This window comes from Coenobita brevimanus, chromosome 58 (assembly GCF_032717465.1).
Source record: "Coenobita brevimanus isolate Jiangsu-jjx chromosome 58, ASM3271746v2, whole genome shotgun sequence".
Classification (NCBI taxonomy): Eukaryota; Metazoa; Arthropoda; class Malacostraca; order Decapoda; family Coenobitidae; genus Coenobita; species Coenobita brevimanus.
The window spans coordinates 28,558,149-28,580,742 of NC_137011.1; the positions used below are offsets into that span (position 1 = coordinate 28,558,149).

General features: G+C 43.9%; 1 protein-coding gene across 1 annotated transcript in view; it reads right to left on the reverse strand.

The window, feature by feature from the left end:
* LOC145402652 (magnesium-dependent phosphatase 1-like) overlaps nt 1–22,594 on the reverse strand; it is a 107,004-nt gene that overhangs the window by 55,749 nt on the left and 28,661 nt on the right. Inside the window, exon 3 of the mRNA XM_080274637.1 lies at nt 11,086–11,146. Coding sequence (XP_080130763.1) covers nt 11,086–11,146 — 61 coding nt within the window. The remainder of the gene's footprint in view (nt 1–11,085; nt 11,147–22,594) is intronic.

A 22,594-nucleotide genomic window follows, 5' to 3' on the forward strand; every position in this document is an offset into this window, starting at 1 on the left:
TCCCTCCTTCTCCCAGCCATTCCCCAGCCACTTATACTCGCATTACTTCCATCCTCTACGTTCAACAATTCCTTAAAGTGTTCTCTCCATCTGCTCACTTTTTCTCCCTTCTCCACTAGTAATCTACCATTTTTATCTTTCACTCCCCTGCTAACTTCACTTCCACCCTGTCTTACTCTTTTCACTTCTCTCCAGAACATTTTCTTACAGTCCCTCCACTTTACACTCAAATTCCTTCCAAATTCCTCATCCACTCTCTTCTTACTCTCTCTTACTAATCTTTTCACCTCTCTCTTTCTTTCCACATATAACTCTCTCTTCCGCCTCTCAACTTCTTCCCCGCCCCTATTTCTCATCCATTCATTGTATGCTTTCTTCTTTTGTGCCACAGCCTGTTTCACCTCTTCAGTCCACCACGCTGTTCCTTGCACCCCCCTCCGTCTTCTCTTCCTTCCACACACCACATCACATGCTGCACATATTTCTTCTGTAAATATCTTACACACACCTTCCACATCTCCCATCTGCTCCAATTCATATTTGCCCAATCGTTCCTCCACTTCTCTCTTACATTCTGCCTTTTTCTCATCCTCTTGTAACCTTTCCACTCTCCTTGCAACTACTCCTTCCTCTCGCCTTTCCCTTCTTCTATTCCTCCATCTTACTTGCATTCTAATTCTGGCCACCACCAAGTAGTGGTCAGAAAGTCCACTCCCCCAACCTCTATACACTCTTGCATCCTTTACACATCTTCCCATCCTTTCATCCATACACACATAATCAATCATTGCCTTCCTTTCATTCAGTTCACCATCCACCCTTCTCATCACTCGCCATGTATACCTGTGGATCATTTTATGCCTGAAGAGGGTATTGGCTATCACCAACCCCCTCCCAGCACAAATGTCCACTAACGCACTCCCAGTCTCATCTATCTCAGCAGGCACACCCCACTCACCAACTATTCCATCCACCTTCACATTCCCAACTTTACCATTCATATCACCAATCAAAAACACGCTCTCATTCCTTCCAAACTTTTCCATGCAGACTTCCACATTTGTCCAGAACTCTTCTCTCACTCTTCTAGCACGATCTTGCGTTGGTGCATACACACACACAATCGCCCACATTTGTATTCCAACTTTCAACTTTACCCACACAATCCTTGACCCAACTGATCCATACTGTCTTATGCTCTTCTTCCATCTTTTACTCACAACTATACATACTCCTTCCTTTGCCCTCTCATTCTCACCTACTCCTGCACATATACCCCATCCATACTCCCATTCTCTCACAGTTTCTCCTCTCCATTTTGTTTCAGTTATTCCACATACATCCACTTTCGCACCCTCAAGCACCTGGACAATCTCTCTCTCTTTCACCTCACACCCATGAATAGCAAAAAAGTTTAACAAATGATCTTTCAGAACTTGAATGTACTGGCCACCATTCATCATCAAGTTCTTATGAAGAAAGTAGAGGCCTCCCCTTCCCATTTCACCTGAGAAACACCCCCAAATCATTACTGATTGTGGATACTTAACAGTCGGCACCGTGTAAGCAGGGTCATATTGACTACGGGAGACAGGGCGACAAACCTTGGCAGAACGCACCTGGAACACTTGAAATGTGCTTTCATAGGAAAACATAACTTTCCTCCACTCATTCGATGTCTAGTGTCCATACTTCTTGGCAAACTGAATGTGCTGCTTCTTCATGCGGTAAGTGAGAAGCGGTTTCTTGGCTGCGGTGTGTCTTGGTAAACCTAGCTCCTTCTGCAGGCAGTGTTGGGTACTTCGAACTGAGATGTCTTGTAACAGATGGGGATGCATTTTCCTCAATTCTGCTGCTGTCAGTCGAGGATTCTTGATTATTTCCCTCTTCAGAGCGTATCTATACCTCTGGAAGTCGTCCTCTTCTTTCCACCGTCATGCTTGTGCTCTGGTATGACATCAAGTGGCAGGCCGCGCGCTGCAGCAACAATCTTCAAGACGGTCGACTTTGCATGTCAATTACAGTAATCACTCTAATATCCGGACGCCCAATAACCGAACATCCCCACTAACCGAACCTTATCGTCCTGGGATCAAACATTCCCAAAATGGTCCGAAAATCCAAAAAAATTGGAAAAAAAACCGATTTTTTGCCGTCCGTAATTTGAACTTGCCGCGCGCGCCGCGTGAGAGCATTGTTTTGGTTCGTCATTCCTCCGACGTCCGATAGAGCGCCGCTGCATCCTCCCCACTTCCCGCCTGTCTCTCACCGCAACTGGACCTGCGCTCTTCGTAATGGCTGCCCACGTGCTCGCTTTTGTGGTGGTGCCGTACTTGCTGCAAGGCCTCCTGCTGCTCTCTGCCCTACTCTTAGTGTGTGTGATGATGGCCCCGCCTCCTGAGAAAAGGAAGAGAGTGGTGTTGACTCTGGAGAAGAAACGGGAGATATTGGAGAAGGTTGATGCGGGTTGGTCTTCCTCTCACATTCTCCGCGAGTTCAACCTGGCCCGGTCGACTTTGTTTGATATCAAGCGTTCCCGAGACAAGCTCATGCAGTACACGGCTGACTTCTCGTCGAGAAGCAAACGCAACGTGGAGAGGAAGGTTATGTTTACTCCCAAGTATGCAGAGATCGACCGCTCCACGTTGATTTGGTATCGACAGCAACGTGCAGCTGGTGTGATGGTACGTGGAACGGAGCTGAAGGCTGCTGCTGAGAAGTTTGCAAGGCTTCACGACGCCCTAGACTTCAAGGCATCCGAGGGTTGGCTCTTCGCGTTCAAGTTGCGACATGGCCTTACTAACCGTAAAGCACATGGCGAAGCATTGGACGCTAACGAGGATGGAGTGGACGAGTTTCGGCACAAGGTGAAAGGCTTGATCGACAGGGAGGGCCTCACTCTCGGTCAAGTCTATAACGCTGACGAAACTGGCCTATTCTATCGCTCGGTGCCAACGAACACTCTCGCCGATGAGACGGAGAAGCGTGTACCTGGCCGCAAGCTTTCTAAGGAACGGATATCTGCTTTGTGTTGTGCCAATGCTAACGGCATGCACCGGCTTAAGCCCGTTATTGTTGGCCGTGCAAAGCAGCCTCGGTGCCTTCGTGGGGTGATGGATGTCCTTCCTGTCGTATGGTACCATTCTTTGAAAGCATGGTTCACAGCTGTGATTTTCAAAGACTGGTTTCACCATCACTTCGTCAAGGAGGTCATACATTACCAGACGAAGACACTGGGAATTCCTCGCGACCAGGTAAAGGCTCTCCTTCTCCTCGACAATGCACCTGCCCACCCGTGCGACAAGGACTTGGTTGCTGAGAATGGCCGTATTAGGTGCATGTTTCTGCCACCTAATACGACTGCTCTCATTCAACCAATGGACCAAGGAGTGATCGTGGCAACAAAGCGCCTGTACCGTCGGAAGTTCCTGGACGAGGTGATGGTGGTTCTCGAGGACGAGGACGAGCGCAGGGAAGGACGTGACACTCGAGGCAAGCGGACTTTGGAAAACCTTCGCCGCTACAACATCAAGTCTGCGCTGTACAACTGGGCTAGTGCATGGAAGGAAGTCCCTGTGAAAACTCTTGAAAATGGTTGGTCTAGTCTGCTTCTCGGAACAGATGTGGAGTACGATTTCCTAGGGTTTGACGTGGATGACTTCCATGCACGGCTACGTACGCACGGCGACGATGTTGATGTGGACGATGTTCGTGAGTGGTTGGACGACGACGAGGGCGATCCTGGGTATCAGACGTTGTCTGATATCGAGATCGCGTCTTCGGTTGCTGGTGTCAGTCCCGAACTTGAAGATTCCGACGACGAAGGCGATGATGATGCAGACTCCGCCCAGCAGGACACTACTCCAGCCATCCCCAAGCTGAGCGCACTCCGGGAACATCTAGAGTTCGTCCTAGACTACCTGGAACACCCGGACTGCGACAGGGAGATGGGGCCCTTGGGACTCGTGGAGGAAGTGCGTGCTTTCCGGCAGCGCATCATCAATCGCCAGAATCGTCGGTCCTTGCGTCAGTCAACGATTGACAGTTTTTTCAGGCCCGTGACCCCCGCTGTGCCAAGCCCTGGTTCCACTCCGTTGCCTCCCCAAGACAGGCCCTCATGCTCCGAGCCACAGCCCAGCACATCAGCTACAGTGGAGTCACCGCTCGACGTGAGTTTGCGGCTGTCTTCAGAGTCTTCTGTAGTCGGTACGCCATCACCACTACCCACCGATGCACCCCTTGGACGCCTGCCAGTGATACTCTCGGGCTCTGACAGTGAATAAACAGCAAGAACTTCTCCACTAGACCACACGGGAATTTTGAGTGTTGTGCAGTGAAAAAACGGTGTGTTGTGTTAAGGTTTTCAAGTTGGGAGAAAAGACTAAGTAGAAAAGAAATTTAACGTAACTAACCTTCTTTGTTTTGGCTTTGGAAACTTAAAAACTTGGGAAAAGTTAATGTGCAACACTTAAATTTAATGGAACATTATTTGGACTAAAGTGAACACTGTGAAAAGAACGGACTTCTGTGTGTTAGTGACTAAGTTCAGTGCAAGACTTCAGGAAGAGTGTAGTGCAAGTGCTTCAGGAAATCGTTCTTACTGTCAGAGTCCGAGAGGAGGCGGTTATTCATCGAGGTGGCCAGGGACTTGCTGTAAGTAGCCAAAATGTTTCATGTTGTACTATTTTCCATACTATATTTACCAGAATGTTTCATATTGTATTTTTTCCCATACTATACTTACCAGAAAGTGTCATACTGTACTTCTTTCCATACTAAACTTACCTCATGCATGTGCAGTAGGAATGGGTTTTTCAGAGTTCGGTTAGGTTCGGTTAGGTTAGGTTCGGTTAGAGTCCATAAGTACCAGAATGTTTATTAATGTATGAACATACTTCTAAACCCACATTTTATGTGTCTATTGCATTTATTTCAGTCATTTATGTGCCTTATTGGTGTGATTTGGGTGTTAAATAGGTGCTATGCATGTCCGGAGGGAGTTGTATAGGTGTTTCTCTGTGTTAGGGTCCGTAAGTACAAGTCCATAAGCTGGGGCCCAATATCCGGACAAAACCAATATCCGAACCTACCGATGGCTCTATTGATCCGGATATTGGAGTGATTACTGTACATTCACAAATCGTGTTGATGGCAACATTATCCTGCCTCCATCCAATGATACAGACCCTCTCATCCCTTGAGCAGTACCTTCCAGGCATGACAACTTGACTCTAGGAAAATAACGGGGCAAATAGTAATGCATAAAAAAAAAAGAGGGAGGTGCAAGCTCAGAGCGACAGGAACATATACACCCACTCTCGCTTCTGGGCAAGGCCTGACGTGCTGAGTGCCTCACCACCGCCAACACCAGAGGAGTTGCCAGTTACTTCTTGCCCCAAAAATTCACTTGGTAGAGGTGGAAACAAAGCAAAGACAGACAACTCTCCCAGAGCAATTCTGTGTGTAGGTCCTAAATCAATTTGCAGTGGGTGTAAATCTTTAATTTCCAAACTGCTCTCTTATGGTTTCTATCCTTCTAGCTGTGCTTTCATCTACAGCTTCCTTTCCGGTCATTCTACTGTATAGCCACTGTTGTAGACGGCCATGGTTCTTCTAGATTTATCAACGCTGGTGTTCCTCAGGGCTCTGTCCTATCGCCAACTCTTTTCCTTTTATTCATCAATAACCTTCTAAGCTGTAAATCTAACCTTATCCAATCGTACGCTGATCATTCCACCCTTCACCTTTCCATTCAGTTCTTGCAACATCCATCTCAGCAGTTACTTCAACAAACAAGGGATAAGGCTATGGCACACCTAGAGGCTTTCTATTTTATGAAGGTACTTGGGTAGTGTGATGAGTAAGGATGGAGGTTTGGAGGGTGAAGTGCTCGAAAGGGTACAGCAGGGAAGAAAGGTTGCTGGTTCTTTGAAAGCAGTGATAAGAAACAGGGAAGTGAGCATGGAAGTGAAAAAGTTACTACATGACAGTATTGTGATACCAACTCTAATGTACGGAAGTGAAGTTTGGACATTGTTGGAAGGACACAAGTCAAGAGTGATAGCAGTGACAATGAGTTATTTAAGAGGAGCCTGTGGAGTCACGTGGAGAGACAGGCTGACGAATGAGGATATAAAGGAGCGTTGTGGTGTGGATGTGGATGTGATACGAAGCGTTATGAGGAACACACTGAGGTGGTTTGGCCATGTGGAGAGGATGGAGGGTGAAAGACTGACGAAGAGAGTGTATGTGAGTGAGGTGGAAGGGGGAAGAGGGAGGGGGAGGCCGAGGATGAGATGGAGGGATGGGGTGGAGAGGTATATGAGAGAGGGGGGTGTGAGTTCGGAGCAGGGCAGTGAAATGGCGGGGGACAGGGTGACTTGGAGGCGATTTGTTTGTGGCCACCCCAAACGGGATTGAGGCGTCTGGCAATAGATAGATAGATAGATAGTTTGGGTAGTTGGGTAGATTGGCTTGGAAGAAGGAAGGGTTCCAGAGGACTGGAAATCAGGTATAATCGTTCCTTTATACAAAGGAAAAGGGGAGAGAGAAGTATGTGGTAACCATAGGGGTATTTGCCTTCTTAGTGTGACTGGTAAAATATATGATAGAATACTCATTGATAGGGTTAGGCATATGACAGAGGAGCTAGTTGGAGAAGAACAAGGGGGATTTAGGAAGGGAAAAGGGTGTGTAGATCAGAGATTTGTTCTAAGATGTTTAGTGGAGAAGTATCTAGAGAAGGGAAGGAAAGTGTATGCTGCCTTCATGGACTTGGAGAAAGCTTATGACAGAATAGATAGGCAAGGTATGTGGAAGGTATTAAGAATATATGGAGTGGAGGGGAAATTGTCGAGTGCTGTGAAGAGTATGTACGAGGGAGCTAGGGCTAGGGTGCGAGTGGATTGTGAGCTGAGTGAGTTCTTTGATCTCAATGTGGGACTGAAACAGGGTTGTGTGATGTCTCCATGGCTGTTTAATATATACATGGATGGGGTTGTAAAGGAGGTGCAGGGTAGGGCAGTGGATGTGGGGGTGGATCTAATGAATGAGGGTGAGATTTGGAAGATTCCGGTGTTGCTTTTTGCTGATGATACAGTACTGTTGAGTGAAGATGAATGGGAGTTGCAAGGTTTGGTGAATGAATTTGGGACAGTCTGTAGGAGGAGGAATCTGAAAGTTAATGTAAACAAAAGTAAAGTTATGGTGTTTGAGAGGAATGAAGTCACAAAGTGTGCAGTGAGGTTGGATGGTGAGGATATGGAGAATGTGAGTGCATTCAAGTACTTGGGTAGTGTGATGAGTAAGGATGGAACTTTGGGGGATGAAGTGCGTGAAAGGGTACAGCAGGGAAGGAAGGTTGTTGGTACACTGAAAGCAGTGATGAGAAATAGGGAGGTGCATATGGAAGTTAAGAAGTCACTGAATAGTATTGTGATCCCTACCCTGACATATGGAAGCGAGGCATGGACCTTGCAAGAGGGGAACAAGTCAAGAGTGAGAGCAGTGGAAATGAGTTACTTGAGAGGAGCATGTGGAGTGACGTGAAGGGACAGGTTGACGAATGAAGAAGTGAAGGAACGCTGTGGGGTGGATGTGGATGTGGTTGAGAAGATTAGGAGAAATACACTGAGGTGGTTTGGACATGTGAAGAGAATGGAGAATGAAAGACTGACTAAGAGGGTGTATGTAGGTGAGGTGGAGGGAGGGAGAGGAAGAGGTAGACCGAGGATGAGGTGGAGGGATGGAGTTGAGAGGTATATGAAGGAGGGGGGGGGTGAGTTAGGGGGAGGGTAGTCAAATGGTGGGTGACAGAGCGACTTGGAGGCGTTTTGTCTGCGGCCACCCTTTGCGGGATTAGGGCGTCGGGCTATAGATAGATAGATAGATAGATAGTTTGGGTGGGGCCTCCTAAGACCTCACACCACTAGCTTAGTTGCCACATCACCGCCGCCACATATGTGTCATTACTCCTGCTCACCTCTCTCTCTCCCTCTCTCTCTTTCCTATTTTAAGTTCGTAACAATTTATAAATGAATTTTAAATACTCTGCCTAGATGTAATTAAAAAAAAAAAAAAAGGCTATAGTATAGCATAAATCCCATAAGACTTGTCAACGTTGCTTTTGCGACCTTGCTAAGTGCAGTGACATGACAGGTGTGCGAGTCATACTCGGTCAGATTCCCGCCATGGAAGCTTGCCCATCAAAAGTCAAAACAAGAGAAAAAAATGAAGAAAATAAAATTAGAAGCAGTTAATAAAAATATTAATATGAGAGAGAGAGAGAGAGAGAGAGAGAGGAGCACATGTGTGGCGGCGATGTGGCAACAGAGCTAGCGGTGTGAGGTCTTAGGAGGCCCCACCGAAACTGCCTTCATAAAATAGAAAGCCTATAATGTCTGACTTGGCTTGTATCTCTGATGGGTGAAAGGGACCTTGTTGTTTTTGATGAATCAAAAACTCAGTTTTTACACCTACTAACCCGACACAATCTTCCACAGAAGTACCCACTAATGTTTAATAATATCCATCTCAATCCTTCATCATCCTTGAACATGCTTGGGGTTTCATTCACTTGGGACTTTTCTTGGAAAGATCATATTACATCTCTTGTAAAATCTGCTTCCAAGAGATTGGGTGTGCTAAGCCGACTCCATACCTTCTTTACCCCTGCACAGTTGTTAATTTTATACACGAGTTTTATTCGCCCCTGTGTAGAGTACAACTCTCATGTGTGAGGAGGCTCCCAACATACAGCTCTTCTTAATAGGGTGGAGTCAAATACTTTTCATCTCATTAACTCTCCTCCTCTTACTGGCTCCCTTCAACCTCTGTCTCTTCGCTGCACTGTTGCATCTTTCTCTCTTTTCTATCGCTACATCAATGGTCACTGCTCCTCTGAACTGTCTGCTTGCATCCCTCCACCTCTACGACGGGTATGTAGCACTCGTCTAGCAACAAACTCTCATCCCTTTTCTGTCCAACTCTCTAATGCAAGAGTTAACCATTACTCCCAGTCCTTCATTTATGCAACAGGTCAACTCTGGAACTGTCTCCCTCTATTTGTATTTCCTACTTCCTATGATCTCCAGTCTTTCCAATGCAGTGTGTCCAAGCATCTCGAAATGAACAGATCTTGAATTTGGCTCTCTTTTGTATTGTTTTTGTTTTTATCTTGGAAGAACGGTTTGTGGGCTCCTGGCCTTTGGTTCCTTCTTTCTTGCACTAAAAAAAAAAAAAAAAAAAAAAAAAAAAAGGCAATATCACCAGTCATGGTCAGGTAAGAATCTTACAATATTGTTCATATCCATTAAATATGTTTTCCTGAATTCTCTTCCAGGTTGTTAGTGTTCACTGGTGACCAGTTTGATGTAGGTTTTGACCATTTTGATGTGGGTCTGCGGTAAAAAGGGCGATTTATCCAAGATGACAGACTCATACGTTTTTTTCCCCATAAGATTAGTTATTTCCAACTCACGAAATTCTCAAATCACAGCCTATGCCCAGTCTCACAGGACCATGAAGTACGAGATTCCACTTAACAGGTATACCCTGGTTTAACGAGGCAACTGGTTAAGTAAAAACCCATCGTTAGGTTGGGTATCATATCTTGGCGTAGATTTAACATGTCAAGTATAGGGATACATTTCTGAGCCTTGGGTGTCCCCCCCAATCAAGTCCTAAACCTGCCCGAATGAGTCCAAAAACAAGTCTGAAGCCAATCTAACTGGCCTAACAGCTGTAAAAGAAGCTAACCTAAGCCTACCACCTGCAAATAAGTCACTAAAACCAACAAATAAAATCTTAAAATTGTCAAATATAAGTTTGAAAAAAATCAAGCTTAGTAAACAGTATCCCAAAATGACCATATTCGCCCCACCTATGGCTAAAACACATTAACCTACATATAAAAACAGTTTATAAATCAATCTCAACACACAATTTTAGTCGAAAATATCATCAAAATCAGTAAAACAGAAAAATCAATACCCATCGTTAAACCGGAGTTTGGCCATCGTTTGGCTGGGTATGGTGGAATTTCTAACCCCATCGTTAAGCCGGAGTATCGCATCTACGGGTATCGTATATCATGGTATACCTGTATATAATTAGTGATTTATGTACATATGGTACTGTACTAACAAATTGACAATTATTCTCAAAGATGATAGGCTCTTAACTCCTTCACTAAAAAGGGCCTCCCCAAGTTCAATAAAATGACAAGTGGATGTAAAGTAATTCTGTACTGTATACTGTATAAACTTGTAACATATCACCATCACCATAATTCCATCTCCCAATAAAAAAAATGGAGTGGAAAAAATCTAGGAGCTAGAAATGGAAAGTATAAATGTAGAAATATCAACAGTGCCCAGTAAACTGAGCCATAGCTATACAGCATTTGTCATTCTTAACCCTCTGGAGTGGTAGGTGGTGGGAACCATCATCCACTCACTTGATGTACAGTAGTGCTGTATACTTCTTCCTTCGCCTTTATCATTTCTTTTTTGTGTGTGTGTGTCTGCTCTCCTCTCTTCCCATTTCTCCCATATTTCATGTCACTTTTTATTACTCTTCTTTCCTTTTCACATGGTTTTACACTGAGTAACAAGCCCATCAGTTTCCTGTAAGGCAGGAAACCATATACAATGCTGGGTGGTAATCATATACTGTAAACAATCCATACATGTTCCCTACATGTCAAAAAGTGGGGTTACCAGAGGATTAGTGCACCTTACCATAAAACAACTAACTCAAAGACAAATGGCCACCCCTTACGGGATTATGGTGTCTGACTATTGATACACAGATCAACCCCCTGTGAGAAATGGAAGCTATTGCTAGGCTGAATAAAGCTGTTGCTGGAAAGAAGACTAAAACAGTTATGATTATTCATGCCCTGATTTTTACATACATTATGTGAAAGATAATTCTATACACAGTACTTAACAAAGATTTTTAAAATCTTGCTGAAAAACTGATAACTAATCTACACCGTACAGTAGTTCAGTAAACTAAGTTGCATTACAGTAGCAAAATTATTCCTTTCAAAGAAAAAAATATATATCTTGAAGACTGACTTACCCATTCTTTGAAAATGGTGGATCCACATGAGTGTCCACCCAGAATGGCCACAGTGTGTAGTCTGTTAACAGAAAAATAAATATATGAAAGACTCCTTTCATCATCACCATCTTCTCTCTATCCCATTATATGGAAAGAGGATATATACTGTATAATCTCTATACCTGACAGAACTTGGGTACACAAAGTACAGTAATAACAAATATCATTCTTGCTTTCAGCAAGCACTTTATACATAGCAAAAAAGTGAGAGGCATAGTGTAATTCCAGATTATTAAACACAGCATCTCAAATTACATAAGCTAACCTAATCTAACCCACGCTGAAGAATGTCTTCCACAGGATAAACAGGTAAAAAAAAAAAATGATAAATCATGCATTAGTTACATTTAGGTTAGGTTAGATGAAGATGGGTTTTAAGTACTGTCCATTATGCACAAGACAGAAGGATGCATGTACAAGGAAAACAAATTTGACAGACATCAGGGAAACTGTCAAATAAGAAAAAAAACACAAATATACAAGAAAACAAAACAAGCAAACTAGTAGTGTTTATATCTGCTGCTCAGTATACAACTTATCAACATTCCCCACACAATTAAGTCATTGTAAAGCTTGGAAAGTACAGTGCAGTACTGGTAAAGTATGGGAAGTTAACATTAATGGGGGATACAAGGTGAAAAAGAGTATTTCAATTAGGAAGCAACGACAGAAATACCCTTTTATCTTTATGTACAACTGATTAGTTTCTTTAATGCAGCAATTAACTTGTACCTACAAAAGTATTGTTATACATTATCTTAATTTTGTTCATTACCAGAACATCATGAACATAACCACAAACAAACTGATTGCAATAATTAGCTAACACACATTGTTTCCCACATATGTCATAGCCATTGTTTTAGTCAGTGAGCAACCATAGACTGGAGTTAATAAAAATAATAATAATAACTATAATAATAATAATAATCATAATAATAATAATAATATTATTATTACTATTATTATTATTATTATCATTATTATTAATCATCATTTTCATCTAATCCTGTGTTGCCCCATGAGGAGCACAGGAGCCCTGGGCTAGGCAAATTGGTCTATCTACCTATTGCCAGATGCCTTAATCCCTTATATGGGGTGGCCACAAACAAATCACCTCCACGTCACCCTGTCCCCCACCATTACACTGCCCTGCTCCCAATTCACACCCCCTTCTCTCATATACCTCTCCACTTCATCCCTCCATCTCATCCTTGGCCTTCCCTTCCCTCTCTCCCCCTCCACCTCACTCACTACATTCTCCTCATCAGTATCTCACTCTCCATCCTCTCCACATGGCCAAACTACCTCAATGTGTTTCTCCTAATGCTTCCTATCACATCCACATCCACGCCACAATGCTCCTTCACACCCTCATTTGTCAGTCTGTCTCTCCATGTGACTCCACAGGCTCCTCTCAAATAACTCATTTCCACTGCCCTCACTCTTGACTTGTGTCCCTCCAACAACGTCCAAGCTTCACTTCCATACATCATAGTTGGTATCACAATACTGTCATGTAATAACTTTTCCACTTCCATGCTCACTTCCCTGTTTCTTACCACTGCCTTCAAGGAACCAGCAACCTTTCTTCCTTGTCGTACCCTTTCAAGGGGTATTGGGGGGAGGCGGTGGCTCAACCGGTAAAGAGGTGGCCTGCAGTCCTACTGGACCCAAGTTCAAATCCCCGCTGGGGCAGGGAACAGTTTAAGGATTTGAATTTCACAATATCAGACTTTACTGATCTACCAGAAGACCCTCCGACACATCGTAAAAATAACCGCGCTAATACCAATGCACCAGTCCTGTATGAGACAGCCCTAGGATGTATTCAATATGGACAGATGGTTTTAGCACTGAAGTAGTGATATGTAGAGGTGTATGGTATATAGGAGGACTACTGGGCCTTGAGAGCAGACTGTGAAGCCTATGCCCAGAGTCGGACACACACACACACACAAACTTCCATCCTTACTCATAACACTACACAAGAACTTAAACATACTCACATTTTCCATTTCCTCATCATCCAACCTCACTCTACATTCACTGACCTCACCTTTCTCGAAGACCATAACTTTACTCTTCACTACATTCGTTTCATTTTTAAAGGCTCCAACATGCTTGCATGCGTTGGCCTTTGTCACCTAATGGCGGCTCTCCACGCTGCACGATCCACTGCAGCCTCCCTGTTCAGTCCCTTAAACCTGAGGTCACATTTAATGACCTCTTCCCATGTCTTTCTCGGTCTACTACTCATAACCCCACCCCTAATATTAACACTTCTCACCTTCCTCACGCAATTATCATCCCCCATCCTCTCCACATGTCCAAACCATCTCAATCTACCTCTCCTCATCACAACACCAATACACTCCAGTCCAATCCTACCTCTCAACTCTTCCATCGTAAACCCAGCCCCACCGGACCTTGCATGCAGGGACGCACTACACATCCACCTAATCATTGTCATTTCTGTACGTCTGAGCCGGCGAATATCCTCCTCCTTTACTGTCCAGGTCTCACTACCATACAGCATTACACTCCTAACACATGCTGCATACAAAGACCCTTTAGTACGTAGGGAAAGCCCTCTCAATGTCAGAAGAGGCAAGAGCTCCCTGAACTTCTTCCAAACTCTTCTCACCCTAGCCACAGAGCTAGCTCCAGCCCCACCTCCAGCACACAACATGTCTCCCAAATAACAAAACCCTTCCACACACTCAAGAGATTCACCAGCAAGTTCAATCCTTTCACGCCTGACAATCTCCACCTGCTCTCCCCGACATGCTGTACACATAAAATCAGCATTATCTCGCAGTCTACCTCTGATACCACTACATCTCTTGTGCATTATTTATCACAAACACCGCACAAGATAAAATTACTTCCCACATCCTTGTGGCAAACTGCACATGGCCACTCTCCCTCTTCTTTGACAGTATTGCCACCGATCCTAGATATCATCACTTTTGTTTTATCTCCATTTACCCTAAAGCCCTTGTGCCCCATACCATCTCTCCACTTCTTACACCTTTCCTCCACCTCCCTTTCGTTCTTTGCAATCAACACCAAATCATCAGCATACAACATCTCCCAAGGGAGTCCGCTTCTAAAGTCATGTGAGAGGGCTCCAAGTACCATGATAAACAACATGGGACTCAAAACTGACCCCTGATGCACACCAACATTCACGGAAAACTCATCACTCAAATCTCCATTCACTCTTACCTGGGTGTGAGCACCCACATACATAGCCATAACCACCCTAACCAGCCACTCCTCAGAGCCAAGCTTTCTCATTGCCCACTTCACCACCTCTCTAGGGACTCTGTCAAAGGCCTTTTCAAAATCAACACAAACAAAATACAGATCCCTTCTCCTACCAATATATTTTTCTTGAAGCTGTCGAACAATGAATATGGCATCATGGTGCCCCCACCTGGCATTACCCAAACTGCATCTCATCAATATTCACTCTTTCTCTAATCATACCTTCTAAAACTCTCTCCATTACCTTCATTATATGTTCTACAAGCTTTATATCTCTATAATTTCCTCTTTCCAGGGCATCACCCTTCCCTTTATACACATATACAATTACACTCTTCAGCCAAGCATCTGGGACAACACACTCATAAATAATCATATTTATCACGTCGGTGACTAACCTCACCCCTATATCTCCTGAGGCCTTCAACATTTCGGCAGTCAACCCAGACACACCTGCTGCCTTCCCCACCTTCATCCTGCCTATTGCCTCACTCAAAGTAGCAGCATCAATCAAAGGCCAATTACCAAACACTGGATCTGCTGGCTCCAAACCTTCCCTGTCCCAGTCAAACTCCTCATTCAACAACAGGCTATAATGCTCTCTCCATGCATCTTTAATATCCTCGCTGTTCACCACTACCCTTCCTTCATCATTCTTCACACACTGCTCACCTATAATATCCCGATTATCCCTCTTCATCTAATTTGCCACCCTAAATATCATTTTTTTCTTTTCCCCATGATTTAGGTTATCAGGTAAAAGTCTCTGTGACTCAGACCTCACCCTGTATACCTCTCTTCTAGCCCTACGCTTGGCAGCCAAATATTCCTCCTTGCTACCACCCTTCTTCCATTCCCGAAAAGCCTTCTTTTCTCCTTAACCGCAGCTTCTACACCCTCGTCCCACCACCAAGTTACTTTACATCTTGGTGGTCCTCTTGTCCAACTGCATGTTACATCAGTAACTCTCAAGAGATTGTTCTTGAGGGCTCTGTACTGTTTATTAACGCCTCTGTATTCTGCTCCCTGTTCAGCCACCACTCTCCTCATCTCGCTATAGAAGGCATCCCTTACTACTTGGTTTTTCAGCTTCCATACTTTCCTCCTAGGTACATAAGTCCTCTTTTTCATCACTCGTTCTTTAAGCAACACATCACAAATCAATAGTTTGTGCTGCTGCACACACTCCTGTCATAAAGACTTTGTAGTTACTTGTAGAGAAGTATATTTTAGACTTGTGGTCGAGCGGCTTTTATATCTTGTAGTAGTTTCCCCACCAGATGTCATGTAGTGACGGGAGAGGTAAAGAATAGTATGGGACTATTTTTATTTGTCTTAGAAATATTAAACAGGTTTCTCACATGGAAAGAGTATAAGTCCCGGGTAGCTACCTCCCTGTCTCGCTATCTCTCTCTCTCTCTCTGTCTAAGGCTAATCTCCGTCTCGACCTCTCTCTAGGGTCGCTTGTCTCCTTCTAAACTCTCTTTCCTAAAATCTGGTGTAGCAGGGGTGTGTCACGGATGTTCCTCATGGTTACCAGATCTTTCTCACGAGAGGACTGCTGACAGCTAACTGCATCATCTCCTTACTGGCCGCTGTCGTCAGCTTTCCTCAGTGTTAAGAGTGTGTAAGCATGCTTAGCACTGCTCGATTCTCGCAGACACAACACCTTCTCATCATTTGACTTCCTGCTTCTATCTGTCTCTCTATCTATCTATTTATCTATCTATCTAGTATGATTTGCAATTATAATATGGAGACCTACCACACTCCTACTTCCTATAACTTTAACATCCCTCACTAATCTCCTATCAGCCCTCCTAACCAGATAATAATCTATCTGACTGCTATTTCCTCCATACTCATACATAATTAACATACTTTCTCTTTTCCTAAAATATGTGTTGCACACAATCATGTCCGTTGCCTCCCCAAACTCGAGTATCCTTTCCCCTTCCGCATTCCTTATACCATACACACATCCCCCATGTACTCCTCCATAACCTTGTGCTGCTTCACCTACACGACCATTTAAGTCCCCTCTCAAAACCACTATCTCATCATCCCACATACCACCTACTACACGTATTAAATCATCCCATAATCGATCTTTCTCTGCATCATCCAATCCTGCCTGTGGAGCATATGCCGATATAACTGCAGCTATCTTTCTGCCGAATAGAATTTTCACTACCAATATCCTATCGCTTACTCTTATAACATTCATAACATATTCCACCCATTTCTCAGCAACCATCACACAAACACCCCCATATCCGTCTGTCCCCCCCTGCCAAAACAACTTACAGGAACAGTCTTTCCCAACAATCTTACTGGCTGATCCACCCCTGTACCGGACTTCCTGCAAACACGCCACATCCACACACCTCCTACTGAATGCCTCAACGACTTCCCCCGCTTTTCCCCTCAAACTTCCCACATTCCATGAACCCACCCTCATCCCTCTGGGTGATTTACTGTCCTCAGGCTTGCTTTGAAACATATTCTTGTGTTCTGTCTTAGCCAGGATTAATAAAGGGGGATAGACATGCCACAGGCCCCACTCACTGCACAGTCCCACGTCCACCTTTAAATTCCATTTCCTACACACTCTCCCAAACTCATCCACCAAGCCTTGCAGCTTCCCATCGTCTTCACTTAACAACAAAGTATCATCTGCAAACAACAGTACAGGGAGTTTCCAAACACTGCCCTCTCTCATTAGGGCCACTCCAACATCCACTGCCCTACCTTGTATCTCTTTTATAACCCCATCCATATACAGACTGAACAACCATGCAGACATGACACATCCCTGTTTCAGCCCAACCTTCAAATAGAAAAACTCACTCAGTTCACTATCCACAAGCATTGCAGCCTCAGCACCCTCATACATACTCTTCACAGCATTTAACAACTTCCCATCTACTCCATACATTCTTAATACTTTCCACAATCTTTGTCTATCCACCCTGTCATTATGCTTTCTCCAAATCTATGAAGGCTGCATACAACTTCTTTCCCTTCTCTAGACACTTTTCCACTAAAGATCTAAGAATGAATATCTGATCTTCACAGCCTCTTCCCTGTCTAAAGCCTCCCTGTTCTTCTCCAACTAATTCCTCTGTTACTTCCTTAACTCTGTCAATAAGTACAGTTTCCTACCATATACTTCTATTACACTAAGAAGACAAATGCCCCTATGATTATCACACACTTCTTTTTCCCCTTTCCCTTTGTATGTACAAGGGAATAATTATACCTGACTTCCAATCATCCGGAACTCTACCTTCCTCCCAAGCCAATCTGCACATCTCCCACATCCATTCTACTACTATCTCTCCCCCATGCTTCAGGATTTCACTACACACTCCACCAATACCTGGAGCTTTCCCCATTTTGACTTTCTTCATTGCTTCCACAACTTCCATCCTATTCATTTCTTCCTGTCTTCTCACCTCCCTCCTCCCAGCCACTCCCCAGCCACTTATACTTGCATTACTTTCATTCTCTGTGCTCAACAATTCATTAAAGTGTTCTCTCCATCTGTTCACTTTTTCTCCCTTCTCAACTAGGAATCTACCATTTTTATCTTTCACTCCCCTACTAACTTCATTGCCACCCTGTCTGACTCTCTTCACCTCTTTCCAAAACATTTTCTTACATTCCCTCCACTTGACACTCAAATTCCTTCCAAATTCCTCATCCACTCCCTTCTTACTCTCTCTTACTAATCTTTTCACCTCTCTCTTCCTTTCTACATATAACTCTCTCTTCCATCTCTCAACTTCTTCCATGCCCCTATTTCTCATCCATTCATTAAATGCTTTCTTCTTTTGTGCCACAGCCTGTCTCACCTTTTCACTCCACAGCCTGTCTCACCTCTTCATTCCACCATGCTGTTCTTTGCACTCCCTTTCATCTTCTCTTCACCCCACATACCACCTCACATGCTGCACAGATTTCCTCTCTGAATATCTTGCACACACCTTCCATGTCCCCCATCTGCTCCAATTCATATTTACCAAATCATTCCCCCACTTCTCTCATACATTCTCCCTTTTTCTCATCCTCTTGTAACCTTTCCACTCTCCTTACATCTACTCCTTCCTGCCGTCCTTCCCTTCTTCCATTTCTCCATTTTACTTGGACCTTGATTCTCACCACCACCAAGTGGTGGTGAGAAAGTCCAATCCCCCAACCTCTATATACTCTTGCATCCATTACACATCTTCACATCCTTTCATCCACACACACATAATCAATCATTGCCTTCCTTTCATTCAGTTCACCAACCACCCTTCTCATCACTCGCCATGTATATCTGTGGATCATTTTGTACCTGAAGAGGGTATTGGTTATCACTAACCCCCTCCCAGCACGAATGTCCACTAAAGCACTGCCATTCTCATCTATCTCAACAGGCACATCCCACTCACCAACTACTCCATCCACCTTCACATTCTCTACTTTACCATTCACATCACCAACCACAAACACTTCCTCATTCCTTTCAAACTTTTCCATGCACTCTTCCACATTTGTCCAGAACTCTTCTCTCACTCTGCTTGCACAATCTTGCAAGTTGGTCCTGACATTTAAGATGAGAGTGACCAGCCTCACTCATCCCTGAATGGCATCATGTGAGCAATAAACCCCAACCACCCCTTGGATATAAACCTGCACAGGCACCAAAATTTGGTTATATAGTTACCACCCAGCATAGTAAATGGTTTCCTGGTATACAGGAAACCATTAGGTTTGTCACCCACAGGCAGAAGGAAGAGGGAAGAATGAAGGAAAGAAAGACAGAAGAGGGAGTGTAAAGTCACCCGTAGGCAGAAGGATGAGGAAAGAATGAAGGAAAGAAAGACAAAAGAGGATGAAAGGAAAAAGCGATGGAGGAACGGAAAGAGCAGACACCTGAGAGCAGCACTGCATCGAGAGTGGATGGCGAACACCCCCACCTATAATTATTATTAACCATCCATCCATCATCCAATCCTATGTCATCACATGAGAAGCATAGAAACTAGGCAAGGCAAGTTGGTCCTGACATTTAAGATGAGAGTGACCAGCCTCAATCATCTCTGAGAGGCATAATGTAAGCAATAAACCTGGATATAAACCTACACAGGCTCAGTTCGACTGGAGTGCCTTAATTACCCACTAAACCACCAGCGCCACAATTTTGTTATGTGGTTACCATCCAGCACAGTACATGGTTTCCTGATGTACAGGAAACCATCTGGCTTGTCATTCAGAGTAGTCACTCATAGGCAGAAAGAATGAGGGAAAGACAGAAGAGGGAGGGTAAAGTCACCCGTAGGCAGAAAGAAGAGGAATGAAAGAAGGAAAGAAAAACAGAAGACGAAGGAAGGAAGACAGGAAAGTGTAGAAACCCACTGCAGCACCACATCGAGTGAGTGGATGGTGGGCGCCCCCAGCTACTGCAAAAATTATTATTATTATTCTCAATCTTACATTAGAAGCTAGTTGGCACTAACACTCTTCATGTAAGCCTTGCGCAGCTACAACACTTAAGCCACTGTTTCTTATCAGGGCCTTCATAACACCATCTACTTTCCTTCCAAGTGTCACTCTACTTTCCACTTCTTTTGCACATTTACCTCTAATTTCTATCACTGTATCCAGGTATTTGAACTCTCTCACCAATTCCAATCTCTCTCCATTCATTGTAACAGAACACTGGGAGTCACCTTCTCTCTCAATAACCATCACTTTACTCTTTTCTACATTTACTCTCAAGGCACGATGCTCACAGACATCAGCAAAACTCTGCACTGGTCTTTAAGTTCTTGTCCGGTATTTGCAAGCAGTACTACATCATCAGCATACAACAAATCTGAGATATTCCATCCTTCACCATTCATTACCAATGCCATCCCTCTCTCCATTACTTATGTTTTTACTTCTATCATCACCCCATCCATAAACATATTGAACTACCACGAGGACATCACACAACCTTGTCACACATCCACAATGATCATGAACCATTCACTTAGTTGCCCATTTACCCTTACACAGGCCTCACTACCATCATAAAAACTCCTGACGGCACCTATCAGCTTACCATCTACACCGTACATGAGCAAAACCTTCCACAATACTTCTCTGTCTACTTTGCTGCAAGGTTTTTCCAGGTCTATGAATGCCATAAACACCTTACAGTCCTTCTCACAAGCCTTCTCCACTATCTGTCTTACTGCAAGTATTTGATCCACATATCCTCTGCCACTCCTAAAGTCATCCTGTTCATCACTCATAAGGACTTCTGATATCTCTCTTACTTTCTCTATAATAATTTTTCCATATATCTTCCCGACCACACTCAATAAACTTATGGCACGACAATTCTTGCACTTCACTCACCTTTACTTTTGTACAGGGTGTACCCCTGTACAAAAACAGCCTTTTTCCATTCTGCTGGCACGGTTTTGTCCATCCATGCCTTCTTACATATCTCCAACAAGTACTTCATTCCACTCTCCCCACTACACTTAATCATCTCTGCATACACCACCTCAACCCCAGCTGCTTTCCCATTTTTCAGCCGCTTCACAGAATTTGAATAGTATAACTGTCGGAGACAGTTACTGATTTCCTATCTATCTATAGCCCGACGCCCTAATCCCGCAAAGGGTGGCCGCAGACAAAATGCCTCCAAGTCGCTCTGTCACCCACCATTTGACTACCCTCCCCCCAACTCAGCCCCCCCTCCCTCATATACCTCTCAACTCCATCCCTCCACCTCATCCTCGGTCTACCTCTCCCTCTCCCTCCCTCCACCTCACCTACATACACCCTATTAGTCAGTCTTTCATTCTCCATTCTCCTACATACACCCTCTTAGTCAGTCTTTCATTCTCCATTCTCTTCACATGTCCAAACCACCTCAGTGTATTTCTCCTAATCTTCTCAACCACATCCACATCCACCCCACAGCGTTCCTTCACTTCTTCATTCGTCAACCTGTCCCTCCACGTCACTCCACATGCTCCTTTCAAGAAACTCATTTCCACTGCTCTCACTCGACTTGTTCCCCTCTTGCAAGGTCCATGCCTCACTTCCATACGTCAGGGTAAGGATCACAATACTATCATGCAGTGACTTCTTAACTTCCATACTCACCTCCCTATTTCTCATCACTGCTTTCAGTGTACCAACAACCTTCCTTCCCTGCTGTACCCTTTCATGCACTTCATCCCCCAGAGTTCCATCCTTACTCATCACAATACTCAAGTACTTGAATGCACTCACATTCTCCATATCCTCACCATCCAACCTCACTGCACACTTTGTGATTTCATTCCTCTCAAACACTATAACTTTACTTTTGTTTACATTAACTTTCAGATTCCTCCTCCTACAGACTGTCCCAAATTCATTCACCAAACCTTGCAACTCCCATTCATTTTCACTCAACAGTACTGTATCATCAGCAAACAGCAACACCGGAAGCTTCCGAATCTCACCCTCATTCATTAGAGCCACCCCCACATCCACTGCCCTACCCTCCACCTATGAGAATACTGGTGACCAGTAAAACTTACATTTTGTATAATAACTCAAAAACCACTGGACAAACTGTTACCAAACAGCATACAGACCTGGTCCAAGGCCTGACAAATCTTCTAGGGTCATGAAGTACCTCATTTATGTTTTGATTTTTCCTGTATGGAAGAGCAACTGAAAAGTGGAGTGTCTGGAATATCTTAATGTTGTTGAAGAATGACCTTCATTTTTTCCATACAAATGTTTGGAAAATAACTTTATCACGGGATTTCCTTTTTTGTTTATGCATCTATAGCTAATAGTTCTGGAGAAAACTAAGGATGAAAGTTCATGATTTTATGGACATTCTTGGCCCAGCCACCTTGAAAAGTACGTGATGGTCGCTGAAACTTTTTTTTTTTTTTGATAACTAAAAAACCACTGCCCACCAAAAAGTATACAGACCTGGTCCAGGACCAGATAAAACTTCTAGAGCCAAGAAGTGTCTCATTTATGATTTGGTTGTTCCTGTATGGAAGAGCAATTGAGAACTGGGGTGTCCGAAATATCACATTGTCACGCATGACCTTCAAATTATTTCCATACAAATGTCTGGAAAATAATTTTATCATGAGACTTCCATGTTCATGTATCTACGATACTTTTGGAGTAAACT